General features: G+C 41.0%; 1 protein-coding gene across 2 annotated transcripts in view; it reads left to right on the top strand.

Annotated features, from left to right (window-relative positions):
* SLC31A1 (solute carrier family 31 member 1) overlaps window positions 1–16,405 on the top strand; it is a 29,187-nt gene extending 12,782 nt beyond the window's left edge. For both annotated transcript variants that reach the window (XM_032634049.1, XM_032634051.1), the window contains 4 exons: window positions 9,303–9,466; window positions 9,975–10,047; window positions 11,422–11,590; window positions 13,090–16,405. In XM_032634049.1, coding sequence (XP_032489940.1) covers window positions 9,335–9,466; window positions 9,975–10,047; window positions 11,422–11,590; window positions 13,090–13,291 — 576 coding nt within the window. In that variant the 5' untranslated portion in view covers window positions 9,303–9,334 and the 3' untranslated portion in view covers window positions 13,292–16,405. The remainder of the gene's footprint in view (window positions 1–9,302; window positions 9,467–9,974; window positions 10,048–11,421; window positions 11,591–13,089) is intronic.
* Window positions 16,406–18,253: the final 1,848 nt, after the last annotated feature.

The raw sequence follows: 18,253 nt of genomic DNA, 5'->3' as shown, positions 1-18,253 counted from the left end.
ACATCAAAGTATTCTGTTAAAATACAAATCTGGCCACATCACTCCCCTGCTTATTACGCCTAAATAGCTTCCACTTGCCCTTGGAATAAAATTTAGTCTCCTTTAAATGACCTATAAGGCCTTCTTCAATATACCCCTTCTGCCTCTTTCTTCAACCTCATTGGCCTCTCTTCTCACTCAGTGTGTTCTATTCATACTGACCTTGAATGGCTTTGATTCTTTTCTTGCCTCAGGGGTGCTATTCTCTGCCCTTCTACCCAACTCCAGTAATTTATCAGTCTGTTTAAATGTTACCTCCTTAGAAAGAGCTTCTCTCTTCTCTCTCCACCTAACCGCCTCCATCTAAATTAGTTCTTTTACTGTTATTCTCCTATCACAGTACCATGTTTACTTCCTTCATATTACTTATCACAATTTATAATTACATATACGTATACATATTTATTTGTTTCCATATTTAATGAGGATGCCTCCTCTAGAGTAGGTTCCGCAAAGGCAAGAATCTTGTCTTTTGCAGCTGGCTCCTTGTAAGTAGATATGAAACCTACATGGGTTTTGTAAGAATTAAATACATTTTGAGTGAGTGAATATTTGTCCAGTATTCTTCCAGGTGCAGTAAGGAGGTATAAATTAGTTACTTGCCCTCTAAGAACTTGCTGTGTATATATGGTATTTTTTATCTCGTACTTTAAGAACTGTAAGTCAAATTTGCCATAAGAGAAGATTGCTAGAAAAATTCAGAAAAGAGAGAGAGATTTCTTCTGTCAGGAATTCAAGGAAAACCTCATAGGAGAGGTGGCATTTTAACTCAGACTTAAAGAATGAACTAGATTGTAAACTCAAAAGAGCAGGGGCCGTATTTTAACTTTATCCTACTTCTGACATATTTTAAGTGCACTGTAAATGTTGAATAAATAATGATAGGATTCAGAAAATCGGGGGGGGGCGGGACTACAGAGAATGACATGGCCAAAAAGGCATACAAGTGTCAAAGTACTAAATTTATTCAGGAAAATTGAGTAAATCAATTTCGGTGGAATATCTGAATGTGAAGAGGATGAGATTGGGATAAGGCTGGAAAGTAAATCTGTAACAGAGACATAAATGCCACGTAGTGAACATAAAATAAGTGTATCAATATGAGAAGTTGGAGGTGAGGATACTTATGTGCCTCTTTGCAGAGAGATTAGTTTCTGGGAGTACAACCTAAAATGCAAATTACAGCTTGAGAAATACATGCAAATGGTATCTGGACACTAGTTTAGGTGGGAGTACTGGTTCTATTATCAACACCATCACCAAAAAATAGCAAAATGCAGGCTCCTATGAACCATCTCCTGTACTTGGCTTGGCTGGAAAGAGAGTGTTTGTTTCCTTATATTTCTGGAAGGGAAACATCCCAAGGGATGTGTTTGTGTTTTTTACGGGTTTTTTTCCCTGTAATTGATTTTTAATCTCGTAGCGTTGTGGTCAGAAAACATGCTTGATATGATTTCAATTTTCTTAAATTTACTGAGGCTTGATTTGTGACCCAAGATGTGATCTATCCTGGAGAATGTTCCATGCGCACTTGAGAAGGAAGTGTAATCTGCTGTTTTTGGATGGAATGTCCTATAAATATCAATTAAATCTATCTGGTCTATAGTGTCATTTAAAGCTTGTGTTTCCTTATTAATTTTCTGTTTGGATGATCTGTCCATTGGTGTAAGTGAGGTGTTAAAGTCCCCCACTATTATTGTGTTACTGTCGATTTCCTCTTTTATAGCTGTTAGCAGTTGCCTTATGTATTGAGGTGCTCCTATGTTGGGTGCATTTATAATTGTTATATCTTCTTCTTGGATTGATCCCTTGATCATTATGTAGTGTCCCTCCTTGTCTCTTGTAACATTCTTTATTTTAAAGTCTATTTTATCTGATATGAGTATTGCTGCTCCAGCTTTCTTTTGATGTCCCCTCGGTCCCGATGCGCACACTACTTTGTGTGTGCCCTCCAAGAGTGGAGTCTCTGTTTCCCCTAGTCCTGTCGAAGTCCTGCAGTCAAATCCCGCTAGCCTTCAAAGTCTGATTCTCTAGGAATTCCTCCTTCCGTTGCCAGACCCCCAGGTTGGCAAGCCTGACGTGGGGCTCAGAACCTTCACTCCAGTGGGTGGGCTTCTGTGGTTTAAGTGTTCTCCAGTTTGTGAGTCACCCACCCAGCAGTTATGAGATTTGATTTTACTGTGATTGCGCCCCTCCTACCGTCTCACTGTGGCTTCTCCTTTGTCTTTGGATGTGAGGTATCTTTTTTGGTGCGTTCCAGTGTCTTCCAGTCGATGATTGTTCAGCAGTTAGTTGTGATTCCGGTGCTCTCACAAGAGGGAGTGACGTCTTTCTACTCCGCCATCTTGAAGCAATCCTCCCGTTTCTTATATTGTAGTAGCTTGGTCCATTCATGTTTGCCTGGAAGGCGTAGATGATTTAGAGATTGGAAAGTGGGTATTTAAAAAATTGAGTTTGTCCTTAGCATGCTTTCTCTTAAAAACGATAGCCCTCCATTATTATACATATAATTCTCCATGTAGTCAGTTCCTCCAAGACAAACAGGCTTCTCATCTCCTTTGCTCAGCCTGAGCAGCTTAATAAGGTGGAGTGGACATAGGGAAAGATAAAATTTACGGTAGAAGGGGGTGACCTTGAACCAGTATCCGGAAGCAAAGCCTTTCTTCGTCTTATTCTGATTAGAATCGAATCACAGGTTTGCTTTCTGTCTTTTCTGTGGATAGTTAGAAAGAGATTCTCAGGGCAGCTCCTGAGTTATCGTCTTTTTTTACTAAAATAGGTATTCTTAGCCAAGAACTTCTATGTAAAAGAGCTACTCTCACTAATTTATAGCTGCTCTTTTATTCTTCTAAAAACTTGTCAGTCCATGGAGCATTTCTTGTTTGCCTAGATCATTGGCCATTCATAAATGAAGGCCCTTTAAGTTTTAAGTGTAACTGTTTGAAGTAGTTTTCCCCTTTATGTCTCTGGCAGTTGGTTGCTTTTGATGCATCCCATTAGTCTGATGTATGAGTAATACAGCCACATAGACTCTGCTTACTACTTGAATATGTAGACTGTGCATAGGTTGGTTTCTTTCCACAAAAAGTGCTTTCAAGGAATCCTGCAACTGGTTTATTATCTTTGCTATTGTTACTGCTCTTGCCTGATAAACAGTCATTTGTTCCTATGTTCCCTTAAGGTCATTATTACTGAGACCTTTTCAAGGGCAAGCATGGTAGCCAGGCTTAGATGACAAGATGGCTTTGGCCTAAAATGGCTTCTCTTATATCAAAAAGCTATATCTGGCTCTTTTCTCTGGGGACTCCCTACACTATCTGCTTACAGTAGAGCTCGCTTTGGTATATCGTGAAGAAAGAGAAAATAATATTGAAATCTGCAAGTAATCACTGAATTAATTCTCTGCCAGGTCTATCAACATCTTTCTCATCTCAACCCAACCACTGACACAAAGAAAAGCAAGTGAGAATTTGTTGTTGTTGTAGATGATCCCTTGGAATTATTTTTATTATCAACAAAGGCACAAAGTTAGAAGAGAAAATGGTAGCCTTAGTTTTATTGAAGGATTTTTAAAAGGATAAAATCTAAGTTTTCTTTCTTTCTTTTTTACTTTTTTTGATGGTAGTGGTAGTGATGGTGGTGGGGTTTTGGTAGTTATTCTCCAGAGTTCTGTCTTTATAAGCTTGCAATTGTAGCAAGTGCCCTTATCAACTCCTATCACCTGCCACGTTTAGTCTGGGGAGAACTCTGTGTGTGTGATTTTTAAGGTCTTTTCCATTTCCTTTTTCCTTATTGGCCTGACTTATCTTCTCACTACCTCTACTGCCTCATTTTACTGAACTGTTTTTAGTACACTGATACGGCAGAACTTTGGGAGTCAAAAGTTTTTGCCAGTTCTGGCTAGAACCTGTGTAAACCTATGATTTACTCAGCCTCATACCTTTTGGAAATGAAACTGGTGTAAGTATCCTTATGATTACTGCACCTCAAGAAGAACACAAGCCAAGGAAAGGCAGCTAAAATATCCAAAGCATGGTGTGGCTATATTCGAACAATTATGACCACTTTTCTGCCAGTCAATTTGGAGTAAGAATATGAAGCCAGGGCCTAGAGGATGAGTGGAACAACATCATAGCCATCAACAGGAAGGGTCTTCCCCATATATATTCATCAAATTGTATTTCCCTTCCCTGGGAACTACTACATTTTTTTCTAAACAACTCCAGTGTATTGGCCTGGAATGCCAAGTTATGGAGAGGCACCTAAGCCCTATTTGTTATTGCATTATATCAAAGTCTCCCCTTTATTCCTGCATCTCCTTTACCACCTCCCTCCCCCAAAGAACAACATAAGTGCAGAATTCATAAAGCCATGGGAGAATTTCAAATTTCACCTATAGAGGCACTTGAAACAAAGCCAGAGCCATATCTCAGAATATCTGCTGGCCCCATACAGGTCATAAAAAGGCAGGATTAGTCCAGTGAGACTTGATCACATGAACATAGCCCATAAGCATGAGTCCCTGTTTATGGTAGTATATTATCTTTGACCTTGAATTTCCCCTATCTGTGCTTGCCAAAAGCTTGTGTCATCAATCATAAATAATGACTACAGAAAGCAGAAGAGTGACTAGATAGATTTCCCTTTGTTTAATGTTTTTACAAATCAAAAAAGGATCATGACCCTAATCATTTTTTTAAAATATTTATTTATTTATTTGGTTCTTCCGGGTCCTAGTTGCATCAGGCAGGCTCCTTAGTTGCAGCATGTGGGCTCCTTAGTTGTGGCTCGCCTGCTCCTTAGCTGCGGCATGCGAACTCTTAGTTGTGGCATGCATGTGGGATCCAGTTCCCTGACCAGGGATCGAACCCGGGCCCCCTGCATCGGGAGCACGGAGTCTTATCCACTGTGTCACCAGGGAAGTCCCGACCCTAATCATTTTAAGAATAAAAACTTTCTTCCTTATCATTGAAGTCAGGAAAGACTGGAGGCAGTCTCCAAAAGAATTATCTGAGACTCCAGATTACATCTGTCTGAGCTGGAGGAGAGGGCCCATGTGGCAGATGTATGACCACTTCTGTGTAGTCTTTTTGTGGGGTCTAATCTCCATAGTCCCTATGGATTATTGTTTCTTATTCATCATTGTGCAATACCAGGAAAATAAAAGAGAATTTGAAGTTTAGACTAAACCTGTTAGAAGTAAGGTCAGTGCTAAGACTCAGAATGGGTATCAGAATTTAGCCTTCTTGCTAATTCCCTAACTTCTGTCTATAAATTGATATTCATTTTTCTAGAGATGCTAGATTTTGCAAAGAATCTGGCCCTCTAGATTTTGCAAAGAATCTGGCCCTCTAGTTAAGCTTTACAATGCGTGTGTTGGGGGAGAGTGTTGGCAGGAACAGAGGAAACTTCTTTTTCATGATCCTCAGAAGTAGACTGAGAAGGAATTAGACCCTTGAATACAAGGAAGTTTTGAAACCTATTTTTATAAATACTGCACCATACTTACTAAATGGAGGAAAGGGGAAGGCAGAAAGAAGTGCAAAGCTATATGGCATTCAATGTAGAATGTGCCATTTCATTTTCCATATCTAATAGTATTCAGGGCAATACAAACAAGTTGGCATATAGCCAACTTCAAGTACCCAGCTGAAGTTAAATATTCCCTAAAAACTGAATAGTGTAAAGCCTTCCTGAGAAATAAACTTCTCACCTATTTCGTATGAACAAATTTCCATAGAAACTCATACTTGATTTTTTTCTATAGCCAATTCCTAGACCATTTCTCTTCTATTTCCTTAAAAATCAAAGAAGTTTTCTATGCTAGAAGGAGCTATTATGAACTATCCACATGTGTCGATAGCCACTTTGTGGTCTCAGGAGACAGGATAGGCAGAAAGGGGCTTGAAAGTGGTCTTGGCTGGCATACTCTGCAGGAGAGAAGCTAACAGAAAACTGACATTTGCCTAGGATTCTGTTATAAGAAATCCATTGTTGGGAATTCTCTGGCGGTCTAATGGTTAGGACTCCTTGCTTCCACTGTAGGGGACCCAGGTTCAATCTCTGGTCAAGGAATAAGATCCCGCAAGCCGCATGTTGCGGCCAAAAAAAAAAAAAAAAAATTAAGATAAAGGCTTTTTGTTTTTTGTTTTGTTTTTGCCACGGCGCATGCAGGATCTTAGTTTCCTGACCAGGGATCGAACCAGTGCCCCCTGCAGTGGAAGCATGGAATCTTAACCAGTGGACCGCCAAGGAAGTCCCCTGATAAAGGTTTTTTTTTTTTAAAAAAAAAAAAAAAAGAAGAAAGAAATCCATTGTCCATCGGCAATGAAAGGAAATAGATTCTATTCCTGCTCTATTTCCTAGTATATTTCAATGTGAAATGTATCCTACAAGATGACATTTCAAAATAGGTGCATACTTTGAAAGGCATTCTTGAGATTGGGGCATATGAATTACTGGGTCACTGATATGTCTGAAGAGATTTGCTTACGGATCTTCACTGAGAGGTGTCTCTGATTGGTAATGAGGTGCCTGAACAATTAGGAACCTTGGGTCTTCAAAAAAACCTGTTGATGGGAAAACTATAAAAGTTTATCAGGGAAATCAAGGGTACAAATCTTAAGTAGTTTCTGGTGCTGTGTTCTTGCCTTTTTAATTGGCCTTTTGCGTTTCATCTTATGCCCCAAAATGAAGATTATGACTGTTCGGTTTCCCCTTGTAGCTTTTAGCCTTGAAGCTCCATGAGGAAAGAGTCTATGTCTGGTTCATCTCTGTATGTCCCTCAGTCTCTTACACCAAAAGGCACTCCACCAATATTCACTGAATCAAAGGTCAGGATTCATGTTGATAACATGAAATGAAATTATCCTTTATGGTTTTCTTATGATATAATCATTTTCTAGACCCTTATTAGAAGAGAACAAAATTTGTGACTTCTACTCTTTATGAGGATGTGCTATCAATTTTCTTGGCACGCAAACGTATTTTCATTCTTATTTCACTTCATTTGCTTGGTTCAACATCATAATTTATGATCACTCACATACCAGTGATCTCTCCATCCTACTATGTTTCTTTATCTGAAAACTGCTGTCCTCTTACCATTTGTTCCATCATTGAAACTTTGTGTGTGCTCTCGCTTGTTGATTATTTGTGTGTGTGTGTGTGTGTGTGTGTGTGTGTGTGTGTTTGCTGTTCGCTATAAAACCTTTGTGGACAAAGATCTTATTGTGTCTCTCTTTGTACCTCCAATCTAGTCCCTTTATGGCAATGGTATTAATACCAGCTTGTCCAGCTCCCCAATTATGAAGTAATAAAGTGTCTGGCATGAAAGTTATTTAAATTCAGAGTTGAATTTTGATTATCGGTAACTGATGCTTTGCCTTTTCCTTTGCTGGAAATAAGAACCTATTTTTTTAATTAATTTATTTATACGTTGGCTGCGTTGGGTCTTTGTTGCTGCGCACGGGCTTTCTTTTTAGTTGCAGGGAGTGCGGGCTTCTCATTGCGGTGGCTTCTCTCGTTGCTGAGTGCCGGCTCTAGGCACGCGGGCTTCACAACTAGGCACGCCACAACTTCAGTAGTTGTGGCACTCGGGCTCAGTAGTTGTGGCTCGTGGGCTCTAGAGTGCAGGCTCAGTAGTTGTGGCGCATGGGCTTTGTTGCTCTGCAGCATGTGGGATCTTCCCGGACCAGGGCTCGAACCCATGTCCCCTGCCTTGGCAGGCAGATTCTTTAACCACTACACCACCAGGGAAGTCCCAATAAGAACCTATTTTTTAAGCTTGCTGTCATAGTATCATAGGATAGGAGTTGAAGAGGGGAAAATAGATGGCTGAATATTTGTGCTTTTGATTAGGCATCCAAGACTCCCTGAATCTGTGTAAATTTCCTATCTAAAGTATGCTTCTTTTCAACCTCTTAGTGATACTACCATATTACCCTGTTTCTTTCCATCACAGCACTAATCGCCTCATGAAAGTGTTCTGTTTACTTTATTGTTTCTCCATCCTGTACCTTGTTTGTCTTATTCACTGTTGAATTACTAGCACTTAGCTCAGAGTTTGGTGCGTGTAAGAGCTTGATAATTAATAATAAGAGGCACACTTAGGCTCATGAACATGAATATCTACTTGGAATTTCTAAAGCACTCTTTCCTCCACAAACTGGAGTTGAGGGACACTTAAGAGAATCCACCAACACCTCCCTCTCCACCTTCCTCAACTTCCCACTCCCCACCCCAGCTATAGGAGTTTTTGCTCCTTGGATTATGTCTCAGATGGACTTTTGCAGTAAAATAGTGAAGTGATAGTAAAGACACAAGAATGAATGTGCAGGTTGTCTAGACTTAATTTAATAGCGAATATCCAATTTATACCTTGTTTTCAGTGTTCTCAGCTCTAATGCCCTGCTGGGATTGATACTGTATCTAAATTCAGGGCACACTGCTTGCCTAGGGCAGCAATAGACCTTTTCTTCTAATTTAAATTAGCTGAAGGCTGGTTGTCCTATATGTGAAAATGTATTCTTAATATCCTGATTGAACACAGGCCATCCAATTAGGTGAATTATCTTGAAATACTTGCTTTTTACCTACTGACATTTATGATTAGAAAAGCAGCTAAATTTCATTAATGGCATGAATTTGTCCACTATTACAAATTGTTTCCTGCAACCCGAAGAAGCTACTTTTCTTCTCCTTATCTCATGTTTAAATTTGAACATACATTGAACATATCTAGTAAAGGAACAATTCTGCAGAATGAGTTAGGTTTCTGATAATGTATAACTGATTCACTTTGCTGTACAGCAGAAACTAACACAACATTGTAAAGCAACTATACTCCAATAAAAATTAGTTTTAAAAAAAAGAGTTAGGTTTCTGAAACCCTATGTGCAAATCCCTTTTGCCACAGTCTCCCTATTAGTACAGTTACTTCTCTTTCCATCTGTAGATTATAAAAAATAATTCTGAGTAAAGAGGCTAGGAGAGCATGTATTCACTGGCTGAAATACCACATAGACAATTTATCAAGAATCAAGATTTGGGGACTTCCCTGGTGGTCCAGCGGTTAGGACTCCGTGCTTGCACTGCAGGGGGCACAGGTTCGATCCCTGGTCGGGCAACTAAGATCCTGCATGCCGTGCGGCTTGGCCAAAAAAAAAAAAAAAAAAAAGACAAGATAAAACATCGTGAAGATTTTTTTTTTAAATCAAGATTTTGTATTTTTAATTATTATATGTAATTCTTTTTCTTAAAAGAATCTTCTGCTGACTCAACTTTTCCCGGAAAAATGGGCCATTTCCACCACGTGGGGATGAGCATGGGGATGAGCAGTGGGGACGACAACAGTACCATGGCACCTTCTCACCATCACCCGACCTCTTCAGCCTCCCACTCCCACGGTCACATGATGATGATGATGGTAAGTGCCACAGGAGAGGCAGCCCAGGCCCTTTCCCACCCACGTGGGGAATAGAAACAATCGAACTTTAGGACTGGAAGATGATTATCTTTAAAGATCGATTTACCAATGAGAAAAAACTAAGGTCGACCTAGAGAAGTCAAGTGATTTGACCAAGATTATATGGCAGGTTAGTTTCAGAGCCACACCAGAACCAAGATTTCTATGGTTCTTTCTTCAGTATTCCTTTCTGTCAAAATTGACCTTTTTCTGGATTAAGTTCTGGTCTTTTACACTTTGTGTAGAAAAGAGAAAAAGACAAAAGTTGATGGTGGGGACAAAGGAGAATAAATGTGGAGAAGTGCCTGTGGTTAATACTATACTATACTGAGGGAGAAAGCCTCCCACTTCAGTGAATGCCTCTTATTACCCAGAACTGCTACTTTTAAATGTTCTAAGCTTCTTGACCTGAAATTCTCATATAGAAGCTTCAGTTGTTTCTAATTGACACGTTTTGGTTTCCTGGCAGCCTATGACCTTCTACTTTGGCTTTAAAAATGTGGAACTATTGTTCTCTGGTTTGGTGATCAATACAGCTGGAGGTGAGTAAGCCATCAGGTTTTGTTTGAAGGTGACACTCACATGAGAGACAGTGACAGAGAATCTGGAAACCCAACACCTCTTCCTGCCATAATTACTGAGTCATTATGGTTATGATTGTAACCATCTTGCTTCCTATTTCCTACCTGGAAGGTAAGGATACACGGTGCTTATTTTGGTCCTACAGTAAACCTCCCTTAAATAGCATGTGTATGTTTTAGAATTTCTGAAACATAATTTAGATACCAGGTAGGAGTCTTTTGCAGACCATTTCCTTTCATCTTTTTCCAGAGTGTTTCCTTGTTTGATAAATTATTGATCTTGGATATAAGACTATAGTCGAAGTTCAAATGACATAAAAAGCATTATATATATATACATACCACAAAATAACCCTAGCTTAAAAACTATTAATCAAGTACAATCCTTCCAGTTTACAGATAAATTAAACTTCAAATAGTGAAATGATTAGCCCTAAATCCCATAAAGTTAGATGTCAGAGCTAGGACAGGGACCTAGGGCTTCTATTCCTGCCTAATCCAGTTCTCTTTCTAGCTTACCAAACTGGTATACATCATTCCTGACTCTTGGCCCATCTTAGGGGCAGTCCTAGTTTTGGGGTAGCTAATCACCCAGTTTTTGTGTGTCTATAATGTTGAGTTGGTGTGCCTTAAATTCAAATTGCACAAGTTCAATAGTCAGGTGGACCACTTTAGGTACAAGATAAATCTTTGGACCCACAAAATCAATTTGTTTTGGGAAGAAGGGAAGCATTTAATTCAGGTAGTATGTTAAATCAGTTTTGACTACATTCATATTGGTACCAGTGCTTCACAGTGTGAAACCTAGATTGAAACGCCCATTCAAGAAATTGTCAGCACTTTAAAATAAGTTGTTTTATTCCTCTTTTGCATATTCTACATTGTGTGTTTCAGTGTGACAAGCTAATTTAATGACATCAAGCAGCCAGACCAAAAGGTTATTGTTGTTCATTTTTTTTGTATCTTAATCAGAAAATGAGTATGATCTGCAGTGGAGGCAGTAGTCCTCACTGACACCATCTTAGTTCTTCTCTTCCATCTGTATGATTGAAGAGGTAACAATATAACATACTCTGAAATTAAGAGTAGAGAGTAGCAGTTTTTCAAAATTACCTGGCAGTCCAGTGTTTAGGACTCGGTGCTTTCACTGCCGTGGGCCCAGTTTCAATCCCTAGTTGGGGAACTAAGACCCCACAAGCCACGTGGCATAACTCCCCCCCCCAAAAAAAAAAAAAGTGTAGCAGTTTTTCTGTGTTGTCTTTCTAGCTTGGAGAGCACACCAGCTAATGAATTTGCATGTTTGACATTACCGCCATCTTTTCCCTCCCTACTTAGAAATGGCTGGAGCTTTTGTGGCAGTGTTTTTACTAGCCATGTTCTACGAAGGACTCAAGATAGCCCGAGAGGGCCTCCTGCGCAAGTCACAAGTCAGCATTCGGTACAATTCCATGCCTGTCCCAGGACCGAATGGAACCATCCTTATGGAGACCCACAAAACTGTTGGGTAAGAAGATTGAACAGATCCAGATGGAAGTTCTGGAGAGCTGAATTAGCTAAATAGGAAAGCAGCTATTTTATTAGCAACAACCCTCTTCTTGAGTTAATGATTCTATATGACCTTGATCAAAACTGTTTTTGGAGGCTTGGGGTTGTGGGTCATTAGCAGGCCAAAAGAGGAATGATAGGAACCCTTCTGCTAATATGAACATTTATTCCAAATTTTAAGTATTGGTCACTTTAGAAGAAGGAAAAGAATCCATATTTTAACATATTAGCCAAAATAATAATAAACAAGTTAAGAAATTTCAGGTCAGGGTATAGAAGAATGGCAGAATCCAATTCATTCCTTTCTATAAAAAGTTGAACCTGCCCAGCTCTAGTCTCATTTTGTTACAATGTAAGACTGTACTAATGTCTGCATTCCACCTAAGCAAGTATATGGATGACTATTGGTTTTTCCCACAGATTGGCAAATGCTTAAGATTTAGTTATAATAGAAATGTAGGTCTTAAAGCTAAACTGGAACACAAGGAATCCTATAGACCAATGTCCTGCTCTCAAGTAAGCACAATATTATTTATTCCAATTGTACCAGTGATTGGGCTTATTGAGGGCCAAACATTGTGACTTAACTAAGGTGAGAGAACGAGTAAGTGACAAAGGGGATAAACAGCCAGGTCTCCTGATCCCTAATTAAAAACTTTCTACTGTACCACCCAACCCTCAATTCTATTTCCAATTTTTTTTTTTGGCTGCGTTGGGTCTTCGTTGCTCCACGCTGGCTTTCTCCAGTTGCGGCGAGCAGGGGCTACTCTTTGTTGCGGTGCGCGGCCTTCTCATTGCAGTGGCTTCTCTTGTTGTGGAGCACGGGCTCTAGGCGCACGGGTTTCAGTAGCTACAGCACGCGGGCTCAGTAGTTGCGGCGCGCCTGCTCTAGGGTGCTCGGGCTCCAGTAGTTGTGGCATGCAGGCTCAGTAGTTGCGGCGCATGGGATTAGTTGCTCCACGGCATGTGGGATCTTCCTGGACCAGGGCTCGAACCCGTGTCCCCTACACTGGCAGGCGGATTCTTAACTACTGCGCCACCAGGGAAGTCCTCTATTTCCAATTTTTTAGAGTATGAACTCTGCAAAGGTGGAAGGCCTGAGAAAGTTCAGGCAAATAAGTATGGGAGGGTGTGGGTCATCCCTTTCAGTATCCAAGGTGGAGGTAAGTCAGCTTACTCCTCCTTCCTCTCCCCTCCCCTAAAGAGCATTCCTCCTGCTGCCATATAATCATATCTGGCCAATGCTTATTAACCTCACAACCCTATCATGTTTCATTTCCAAGGACAATAAACAACCCGCAGAGACACAAGTACCCATGAGTTGCCAGGGTGGCTGTGACAAGAGTCCAGCTCAAGCTGAGCTCGTGACTACAACTGTTGCCCCTTTCTCCTGATCTGCATGCAGAGCTGCCTGAACACACCTGGGGCCTGACTGTTGTGTCCCTGTTTACTCTCCAGGCAACAGATGCTGAGCTTTCCTCACCTTCTGCAAACAGTGCTGCACATCATCCAGGTGGTCATCAGCTACTTCCTCATGCTCATCTTCATGACCTACAACGGGTACCTCTGCATTGCTGTAGCGGCAGGGGCTGGCATGGGGTACTTTCTCTTCAGCTGGAAGAAGGCAGTGGTAGTGGACATCACAGAACATTGCCATTAACGTCTAACGCTATGGTGTGGCCTTATCGATTGCAGTGGAAAGCAGTTCAAGACTGGAAGACAGGATTCCAATCTTCTCTTCTTACTCCTTATCTCCTTACACGCACGCACGCACGCGCGCACACACACACACACACACGCCTGCTCAACAGAGGTTTAGCTAAAGTGGTAACCTCCCTGCCTTTTTTCCCTAATGAGCTGAGTTTCCCATTTCTCTTGAGGTGAAGCCACCCATGAGATGTCCTCTCTTCCCCCATTATCTTAGATCCAAGTTATATGTTCTTATCTAATCCAGGTAGCTTTCTATTCGATGGCTTGATCACCTGCTTCCTTTTTTAGTCTTCTGTTCTTATTTTTTAACAGTTTGCGAATTTGTTGGGTTTTTCCTGGGTCAGTGATGGAAATGGATTAACTTTAGCCAGGATTGATGGCAGGTGAGGAAAAGTCTTGCCCAGCTAAGCCCAGAACCCAAACTTAACATTTAAAAATACGTTCTAGTCTTTGGACTCAATGAGTGGGAGACAGATTGTGCCTTTCCCTAGGTGTGAAGTGTTGCACTGAAATCTCTGTAGGGGGCAGAGAGGTGGTTTGAGACTGTATAAATACAGGCCCAGACCTTGCAGGAGTGTGCATTCTTGGGGGGCTGACTCATCAACTTGTGTTCCCACTTAACATTTTGATTAGAATGAACTTGTCAATCAAAAAAAAAGATGACAATCAATTTGAGAAAATAGATATTTTAAAATGAAACCATTGACATTTTACTTTGACTTGGTACCTTCGTATGTCACAACTGAAGTAAGCGTTTAAATAATTTTCTCCCATTATTGTTTTCGTGTGTCTGCCTCTAAACCAGTGGTTTTCAAACTTCAGCATGCATCAGAATCACCTGGAGAGCTTGTTAAAGCCCTGACTGCTGGGCCTCGACCCAGAGCCCCCAAATTGGTATTTTTAACAAGCTCCCAGGTGATGTGCCTACTGATGATCAGGGGACCACACTTTGAGCATCTCTGCTTTAAACTGAGGGAGTAGCACCTGGTGGGTGAGCTACCTGGTACTGGGCACAGGAATTTGACTCGCTCTCAGTTGGTGGTGTTTCTGGGCTTAACTCATGTACTAAATGCTGCTGGTCAATACTTAACCATTCCACAAACATTTATTCAGCCCCAACTGTGTTTTTGTGCCCAGGCACACAAGCGCAAAGGGCTGTAGCCAAAGTAACTTTTTTAGCATGTATGAAATCACTGGTCCTTATTCTTAAAGATCTGTAATTTCTTGGAAATGGCTTGAAGGTTGAGAATCTTTGATCTGCAATGTAAATGAGCCAGTCATGGGCTGGAGGGGCAAAAGCCCAGCCCTCTCTTTGGAGAGGCCTAGGGTGTGGTTGGCTGATGGGCATCCGTGCCCACACCAGACAGATCCTCACTCTCTGCATGACCATCTTTGTTACTCTCGGGGGGACTTAATTAGATCACAAGTGGCCAAAAATACTTTCCTCAGTAAGAATCACATTGGATTTTTATTCTGTTGTTAGTCTACGCCGCAGTCTTGTTCCCAGTCCAACCTACCTCTGTAAAGTGACTCTTCCTGTGCTGGTCTATTAAATCCTGCCCTCCTTGGTGCTAGACTCCAGTTGTGCCTCAGGGCAGGAGAGACAAAACACAACTATCCTGTTGGCCTCTCGTGGTTTTGAAGTTTGTACTTTCTCTGTTGGTGCCAGTTAAATATTGGAGGGCGAGAAATGTGTACTTACGTGGCTTTGAACCAAGAGAGGGTTATGAGCTTACTGGATCGAGCTTAAAATCTAAGAACCAACATTTAGAGTTTTATGTTTTTCTCTCATTCCAACCCCTTGTAGTGCTGATACTTAGCATAAGTAAAGGGAATGACAGGTACTGATAAAAATCCAACATTAAGGTACAAATAGCCTGTTATTGCCTCAGAAGCCAAGGAATAATAAAACCCTGAGAAATCAATGTTTAGTAGTGATCCGGGTACTCTCTAGAAATCTTGACATGATCTGTTATAAAATACCCTTTCAGGAACAGGACCTTATCAGTAAGGTAAGAAAAATCAAGGCCAGTTTAGACAAAATGCTGTGAACTTCAAACTCTCGGGAGAGAAACATCAGTTTGGGATAAGTCTTCAGGTATTCAAGATAGAGTCTCATGAAAAACCTGAATTGTAGTGATCTTGAGCTAGGTTGCCAAAGGAAGAAACCAGCGAGGAAAAAAAAAAGTAAAGCTTAAATTCTGTCTTTCTTGAGCTCTTGGATCGTGATAATATAATGATCTTGTTGACTTTCATTTCTGTAACCCTGTTCATTTAGAATTTAGTGCCTGACTTCTTTGTTCCTTTTGAATCCAAATTTCTCTTCCTCCTGTTCACAACTATTAGAAACTGTATCCCCATATCTTTGGCCCCTTATTCTGCTCTCCTTTTCCCTTTCTGTCTTTCAGTTTTTTATCCCATGTGTCTGGTTTATTAAATCTCCCTCACCCTCCTGATGCAGTGGATAATGCTGTGCAGTAGATGTGGATATAGATACCAACCAGAAGTTGTAAAACTTGATAGAGACCCTAAGCACACTTTGAGGAGCAATTGTCCCACTGGAATTTCTATAAGGCTGAGTAAGGGGCTACCTGGTACCATCCACAAAGTTACAGCATCTTAGGTGCCGTCTCCAACCTATGCTGGAAGAACACTCAGCCCCACACTGCCCACAAGCAGAGTCCTCTCTGTCCACCAGGGAATTAAGAGATGAAGGTTTCTTCACTACTTCTATGGTAAGGTTGTCTGGAATTCCCTTTTAGGCTGTGGGGTACTGGTTTGGGGTTCTAGCCACAAGGGTTCCTTGTAGAAGCTGGAAAGGGAGTTAGCAGGGAGTACACTTTCATGTCATTTAATGTTGATCCTGCCCTCTCCAGCTGCTTCCTTCAGAAGATACACCTAAAGATACAGAGTCCGCATTTGATATATGCCTTAATCACTGGGTCTACAATAATGTTGACTGTTTTAGATTGTAAGCTCCTGGAGGGCAGTATTGCTGTAGTAGGAATGTTTTAACAGTGTCATGTGCAAAAGAACAAATAAATATTTTGATTTTGTGATTCTATGCGTGTCTTCTCCCCAGAGTGATAATCAGAATAAGTGGTCTCATCACTGTTCACATGGGGTCTGGTCATTATCATCGGTTTTTCAGATGTCCATCTTTTAGTTGGCGTGATCCCTTTATGTTTTCATCTCACTCTCCTCCTACTCTCCTGCTCTACATGACAAGCCTTGAACATGCCAGAAGATCTACATGACCTTTTGCACAGGAGACAGGGTCTTCATGAAGCTGCAGTATCTCAGTATACCAAGGATTCCTGAATTTAAAAGCGAACTTGTCATATAATCGCTTCCCTGTGTTTATGCTGTCAGGTGAGAGGCTAGGAGTTGGCCCTGCCTGTCCGCTTTCTGCCAGAATGGTGGTGTTTTGTGCCTTTCCTGTTTGGCCCCCAGATGGGCATCTTGCCATTCAGCACCACTCCTAGACTGTAGTGTGATGAACATGGGCTTTGGAGTCAGGTACACCTGGCTTTGACTCGTAGCTCCACCACTTCCTAGAAGTGTGACCTTAGGCAAGTTATTTTAATAATCCCTAAGCCTTAATTTTCTCATTTATAAAAAGGCAATAATAGTACCTATTTGAATTAATCTCCTGATTATTGTCACTCCAGCTTTCAGGAAAATGAAAGGTATGTGCTTCTGGCTGCAGTTGGTATCTCTTCACAAGCACTTGACCATCTTCTTGGGTTTGGGCGACCCAGAAATGAACACTAGGACCTAAGAAATAAAGAATCGATACATGTGATTTCAGTGGTGTCAAAAAAGATTTACAGGGAATTCCCTGGTGGTCCAGTAGTTAGTACTCTGCACTTCCACTGCAGGGGGCACGGGTTCGATCCCTGGTTGGGGAACTAAGATCCCACGTGCCGCGTGGCACGGCCAAAAAAATAAAAAGATTTATAGCTGCTCAGATTTATTACTAATCTGGTAATTGCCTCATTCTTTATAAATAAAATAGCATGGATATTTCCTGAGAACTGAAACAGCAACCTCTCACTCTACCCCGAGGGAGTGAGACCTACTAGTGGGAGACCAGGAAAGCAGTGTAGCAAGGAGGTTTAGAAGCACAGGTTCAAAAATCATTCTGCCCAGGTTCAAATCTCAGCTCTATCCCTTAACAGCTGAGAATTAGTTTTGCCTTTATAAAATTAGGTTAAAGTACTCATCTTGTAAGAGTTAAAGATTAAATGAGATAATCTAAAAGAAAATAAAAAATAAATGAGACAATCTGCATAAAGCACTTGGTACAGTGTCTTCCACCCAGATTCCTCTTGAGTATTGGTATCAGGAGGCACCATGTTTTCATGCTTCTGTGCCTGTTCATGCTGGGAAGTCATAGTGACATGTTGAAGCAGTCTTGTTTGATCCTTTTCTTTTTTTCTTTTGCCCTTCCAGACTGAATTTTGTAGGATTCAAAATAATCAAACTCAATTTCCTTATCTGGAACCCATTCTTGCTGTGTTTTCGAGATTAAGATAAATGAATGGAAGATCCCAGATAAAACTGGAAGAACAGAGGTTTTGTAAGAATGGTTGGAGGAAGAAGGGAAACTATACATCCTCCTCTATTCCTGCCTCTCTCCCACATTCTTACTTCCCAGACTTAAGCTGCCCCAGAAAGGCTGGGTAAAATCCTGCTAACAGGTCTCTTTGGAACTGATGATTCCAGAGGTTCTTGCTACCACAGTTAGCAGTTCCCAGCAGTTGAATTAAACAGTGAAAACAATAAGACATGATTCTAAATTAGCCTCTGAGCTGCCTGGCAGATTGGCTCGTCAGAAAAACTTAGGCGATTTGGGAAAGGAAGGAAAACTGGAATGACGGTAATACTGATACTCCACTGCCTGTCCTCC

The sequence above is a fragment of the Phocoena sinus genome, chromosome 6 (assembly GCF_008692025.1).
Source record: "Phocoena sinus isolate mPhoSin1 chromosome 6, mPhoSin1.pri, whole genome shotgun sequence".
Classification (NCBI taxonomy): domain Eukaryota; kingdom Metazoa; phylum Chordata; class Mammalia; order Artiodactyla; family Phocoenidae; genus Phocoena; species Phocoena sinus.
Note: the sequence above shows the minus strand (reverse complement) of the source record. Positions and strands in the feature narration are given on the sequence as shown.